The sequence below is a fragment of the Anneissia japonica genome, unplaced genomic scaffold, assembly GCF_011630105.1.
Source record: "Anneissia japonica isolate Jap-2015-1 unplaced genomic scaffold, ASM1163010v1 scaffold288144_len532060_cov191, whole genome shotgun sequence".
Lineage (NCBI taxonomy): Eukaryota > Metazoa > Echinodermata > Crinoidea > Comatulida > Comatulidae > Anneissia > Anneissia japonica.
Genome location: NW_022734328.1, coordinates 485710 through 491867, shown reverse-complemented (window position 1 = coordinate 491867; position 6158 = coordinate 485710). Strand labels below are relative to the sequence as shown.

The 6158-nt window shown below is 34.5% G+C and overlaps 1 protein-coding gene across 5 annotated transcripts in view; it reads left to right on the top strand.

Annotated features, from left to right (window-relative positions):
- Window positions 1-6158, top strand: part of LOC117116364 (protein fantom-like) — a 45000-nt gene that overhangs the window by 15690 nt on the left and 23152 nt on the right. For 4 of the 5 annotated variants that reach the window (XM_033260382.1, XM_033260387.1, XM_033260386.1 and 1 more), the window contains exons 8-14: window positions 320-392; window positions 918-988; window positions 1392-1403; window positions 4358-4463; window positions 5201-5347; window positions 5637-5710; window positions 5989-6128. In XM_033260382.1, coding sequence (XP_033116273.1) covers window positions 320-392; window positions 918-988; window positions 1392-1403; window positions 4358-4463; window positions 5201-5347; window positions 5637-5710; window positions 5989-6128 — 623 coding nt within the window. The remainder of the gene's footprint in view (window positions 1-319; window positions 393-917; window positions 989-1391; window positions 1404-4357; window positions 4464-5200; window positions 5348-5636; window positions 5711-5988; window positions 6129-6158) is intronic. The other variant, XM_033260383.1, reaches the window with a different exon arrangement.

Below are 6158 nucleotides of genomic sequence, written 5' to 3'. Positions count from 1 at the left end.
CTGTAGCCCCAAAAGCACATACACCATTTTAGTCCCACATTCCAGGACACACACCCATCTAGTCCCACATACCAGTACACACTCATCTAACCCCACATACCAGCACACACACCCATCTAGCCCCAATTACCAGCACACGCACCCATTTTATCCAACATTCCAAGACACATACCTGTCTGGCCCCACATACCAGCACACATACCCATCTACCCCACATTCAGTTTGACTAATTTTGAAATGGAAGAGCCAGTACATCTTGAAAGTGCTAAGAAAGTTTATTGTTATTGATTTTATATATTTATGTATTTATTCTTTCCAGAGAGGATTTTATAAGCCAGTTGCAGGACCAAATAAACATTCTAGAGGATGACAAAGAGATGCTACAAGAGCAGGTATTGATTTAAACCTAAGAGGGAGTGGATTATAGTTCAGCAGCATACCTTGCTAGGCTGAACTGGTGGTAGCCACTGTGTCTTCACTGAACTATGGAAATCCATTGCTAAACCTTTGATACCCTGTTCAATTGTTTCCACTGCTCTCGTTGTGTTCCAGTTGGAGAGTTAAAATGGAAGTGTAAAAAAAAGTGCACTGTCTTTCGGATGAGACGTTTAAGCCTTTGGTGGTGTGTACAATATGGCCCATGTGCACATTCAACAAAGCAGTATATTACTCTCTTTAGAAATAAGTAAGGGACTACCTCCTGATGTACTGCCCGATCACCGCCAGAAGAACCCCACTCGAAATAAGTCTTTGGATTTTTGTGTGTTATCCTTGGTGTTCAAACCGAATAAATCCAATCCAACACAGCATAGCATTGGGTTTCCAAAAGAAAATAGGACATTTAAATTCAGTGTTGAAATGCTAATCCAAAAACTATAAATATTTTTGTTTACCTTCTCATATCAATTTTTTTGTAGCTCCAGACAAGGGAATTAGAACATGATGATGAGATACTGCAGTTGAAAAGGACAATGAATCAAGGTCAACGGTTAGTCTTTATTTTTTTTAAACTAATATAAATACCTGTGTTTGTTCTCTTACTGTTTTAAAAAAAAATATTTATACTGTGTACTAGTAGTGAGTTCAATGGTTTGCCAAACTGAAGTAATTTCTTATACATTTACTTTCACAAGAACAATGAAAGTTCTTATTCTATATATGAAAATGTCAATATTTGTAGTATAATTTTCTCATTTTTACAATGTAAATTAATTGTTTACAAACATGGAATAGTGTTTATCTTTTCCTTTTTGTGCTTTTTTGCTTCACTATTTTGGATGTAATAAGAAATAAGGTGCCTTCAATATTTACATTATACAGTACATTTTTTTATGTCCATTTACACCCTATGTTTAATAATAAATGAACTTTATGTGCTTCACTCTTTACAGACGCACAGCCAAGTAAGTATAAATATTACATGCATGATAAGTATTATGCACTGACATTTTATGTCCCACCCCTTGTTTGTCTTAATATGAATAATTCAAAAGGGAGACACAATTATTAAATATTATGAACTGATATGCTAATTCCTATGCATGTAACAACAAATTTGGTGTTCATTATTGATGGGCAGCAGGTTTGTGAAATAAGTCTAGCCTTTAAATCGTCGCTCACATCACGAACTAACACAATTAAATTCAATTGTGTTAGTTCGTGAAATCAAAAAAGCGCGTCAAAATACGCGCTGTTGTTGTTGAGGACTTTTTGTGTGGTAAAGAATACAAAATTGCTTGACAACCAATACGAGCTCGTTTTGACGTGCTACTGTGATTTCACAAACTAACACAATCTACTTTGATTGTGTTAGTTCGTGATGTGAGCGACGAAATGTAAAGAAGTTATTTTTGGAATGATAAAAAGTTGAGATAGGAGAATAACCCATAACTCACAGCGTCATTGTGCTGAATTGAAAATGGGTGTAGTCCATGACTACCTAGCCCCCATAAAGAGGCACTTATAGTAGCTACATTTTCACATTGTTCCACAACGACGGGCTAAAATGAACCATAGCTTTTGGGGTGGTTCTTTATCTTCCAAATGATGCAGTGGGTTATTTAAAGTGCACACAAACTGGATGTTTACACTGGATCTCCATTTTAAGTCTCTATCCGAAAAGACGTGGCTCTACTATATGAACCCTGGGTGAGGAGTGGATCAAACCAGCCCTATTTTAAGGCTGTAAGCGGTGGCTGTGCCTTACCGCTCAGGCCATTTGACTCACCCTCAATGAATGTCGAATGATACCGATTTTTTAATATATAAAGTGGATGTATATAATGTGTGTATTTTGTTGGAATTATTCATTTGTTGTCTTTATCTGAATGCTGCACCACTCTCACAATAGCACAACTCACTTTGCAATACATTATAAATAATCAAAAATAATTGTTTGCATTTGGTTTACTTATGTTTCACCTTCAGAATATCAACTTAATACAATGTACTGAATTATTAGGCCATTTAATAATTAAAAATATAATAATATTGCTGTTGATTTTTCAGTGCACATGTGCATGTCTTTTCCCCTAATCAACATTCCTAAAACTATGCTTTAAATGAGGATATATAATAGTGCTGCAAACTTACATGATTGAAGATTAAATAGTCTGTCAGTCAATAAGGAGGCTTCATATTTTATACAAGTCAATATAATTTGAAATTTAATACAACTTTAATATTTTAAAAATTATAATAATTATTTTGTTATTATGATTTATTATTATTATTATGCATTAAGAACTATGGCATTACTACCCATGATAATGTATGAACAGGATCATGAAGATATCTAACATGTTTCCTATTTTACAGTCATTATGATGTTACAGTGAATAAAATTGCCTAATTCAATAATATCTAATTTCTAATGAAAATTCACAGTGAATATGACGTCATACTTACTGGTGACATTGTCACGTATCATTAACCCAATGTTGCCTGTACTAACCACTGTAACATATTACCCATGAAAATCACAGTTTCACAAGCTGACAACATAACCTAGTACTACTGTATGTAATATCTCATTAGTATGTGGGAAGTTTTTGGTCGAGAGGTAAGTTCCTGCTTCTTGGACTGAAGACCATTGTCCAAATCTGGCTAGTGTCAGATTTTAATGGATTCAATCGTTTGGCTTCATGAATAACCCTTGCATGAGAGGGAGTTGGGCATGATAGGAGACATGTGATACTGGCACAACACTATGATTGCTGTAGGTCCCCAGCGGCTAAGCCAAAATTTCTAATTCCAAATTTCGTATTTGTAATAATGACAAAAATAGCTAAAATAACAATTCAATATATCGAAAGAAAGATATAAAGGAAGATTTCCAAGTATTAATTGAAAGTATCTCAACTTGCTACATAAAACAACCAATCAATGATGGAGGTGTCAGGGTGTTTTTTCAAGACGCATGGAAGGATGAGTCTAGCTTTGAAGTAAATATATCATTGACCTTTAAGATAGTCGCTGTAATGCTCATAGGTGTCTTACAAGCTGGTTTTTAATACCCGATTCACACATGAAGTTAAATTTAACAAAAAGTAACAAATTGTAACCGAGCGATCTCCCGAGTTATTCATACCGATATAAAAGGCATTCACACGCGTCGGTAAGGTAATGCCAAGGTTGTGTAAAATTTATTCAGTGTTTATTCAATGAACCATTTTTCCCCTACTGCGATATAGGTCTAGCCTAGTCCTAGTTGAGAACCCCTGTCACAGATGGACTGTTGAACTCACCATCACAGTAAACATTTGAAGCAATCAATACCCTTAACAACTGCTGTACTACTACTACTAAACTAGGCATAGTTTCCAACGTTTCTGTCTCGGACTCTTGTAATACTAGTAATAGTACTAACACCATCCCGACGTTCATTTTATGTATATCTACTTCTTTTACCATTACTAATTAACATCAATAACAAGGGTAATTCATTCATCATTTAGAAAAACTAGGCCTATCTATTTCTAGTGGATCAGAATCGTATACAGAAGGAAGAAAATTCAAAGAACCCTGTGAAACAGTAGATTGTTGTTGTGTTGAAATACCTGCGCATGCGCAGATCCATCCATGTTACATCTCGGAAGCTTTACCGGCCTCAGCGAGGCCGGTAAAGATTACCGAGACGTTCCGAGATTTTACAAGGATATTACACGGAGGTACTTTCACACGTGCCGTAAAATGTTACTTTTGGTTACATTTGGTAAGATTTTTGTACGTGTGAATCGGGTATTAGTTAACCGAATTTTTATTTAACTCTTCTTTACTATTATTAATATTCACCATTTAAATGTAACAGAATAATATTCAAAATGTAACAGTTGAAATGTTCTAATTTTATTTTCAGGTCTAATATCCAGGAGAATGTAGAATTAATTCGACTGCAGAGGGAATTAAAAGACAAATCCAGTAAATTAACAGCACTACAAACACAATTTGCAAGTCTTCAAGAAGTAAGCATTATTACATGCATTTTTTATGGTAGAATTGATTCAATATTTGATAGTTTATATTTGTCATTTTGTCGTTCCCACAAATTTATTAACCGCAAACAACAGACTAGTGTTCTTGTATACTGTTTCATTTCACAACCTTGAATTTCTGGCAATATTCAAACACAACATGGTATGCCAGTTTAATATTCTTTGTGGGTTATGAACACTATTAATAACGAACAATTACTGGCGTATAATAATTCAAGTCAACCCCACACTAGTGTATGCTGCTGAGTTAGGACAGTCATGCATCAGTGATTTTGAATCCAGGCCAAGATTTGATCAATAACAAACAAGCCTTGTAAAAAATGCACAAGTACAAAGTTCTATATCTTGTGTGAATTTACTTCAGCATACATTAGTTGAACAGTGCGAACATCTCACTAGTTACACCATAGATTAACGTAAAAACAGCGATAGTTAAGTATTGCGTATCTCTCAAATCAGAAGATAGCCACTGTGGAGTTGTATAGCTAATAGTGGTTAGGATGCTTTCCTTTTAATTTAAGGGTCCTGGGTTCAATTCCCGTGACTGAAGGACTTTTTCCTAGACTAAAAATAACTCCACTCCTAAGCCATATAAAGAGACTGGCATATAAAGCATTGTTCATCCTGTAATTGGCAAGTTTCTAGCTGTTGGATGCAAATTACATTTATAAAAAGTAATTGAGCCAATATGTGAATATTCTCTTCAGAATTTGAAAACAGTAAAGAAGAGTCATGATGCGATGGTGTCTGAAATTGAGGAACAAAACAAGCTTGTGCAGAACGAACAAAATAAGGTACTAACCCTACAGAATCAGCTTAAGAAAGGCAGCGCTTCACAGCGGATAATAGCCGAGGTTCGTACAGTCACTCGTTTCACCTTTTTTTTAATTGTTTTTGTATTGTAGGAAGTAAATTAGGAAGGGGAAATTGATATATTTACAAATGAATGTATGCTAAGACATTGAAGGGAAGTTTGAAGAGAAATAATCAGGAGGAACTAATAAGATAGCAGATTTTTGAATATTAAAAATTGGTGGAAAAAATGTATTAATACCACTTTTTTATCCAGTGTTTTAATATTCAAAAATCTTTTAGTCCTTTGTTTTAAAAATGAATTGTCTTTTGACCGTTTTTTCTTCACAGCTTCAGGAAAGAATTTCAGATGTAGAGAGAGAGAAGGAGATCCTCAGAGAAGCTAATGAAAAATTATTGAACAGGTTTGTAGAAAATTATGTTTAGGACCCAAGTTTAAAATAACTGTCATATATAGAATTTAAACCCTCATCAACTGTTAACAGGCTGTGTAGTGGTTCACGCTACATTCTCATTTCCATTCCGTTGCAAAACCTCAAACTGTCAGTAAAAAGTCTGATTTATACAAACTATTATTTATTGACATACATGGAATATATATTAACTTTTAATACAAAATAAATTTTTTGTGTACATTTGTGTGGTGTTGTAAATTTAAATCCAACTTTTGTTATTCCTTCAGTGCTTTTGATGCCGAGAGAGAGCGGCAGTATAGAGCTAATGAAAAGCAACTTAAAGTACAGATAGCTCAACTTGAGGCTACCCTGAAGGGTGATCTCAATGATAAGAATACAATTCTAGACAAACTTACAGAGGAGAGAGGTAAGCATTTCATCTGGGAAAGGTATTAAA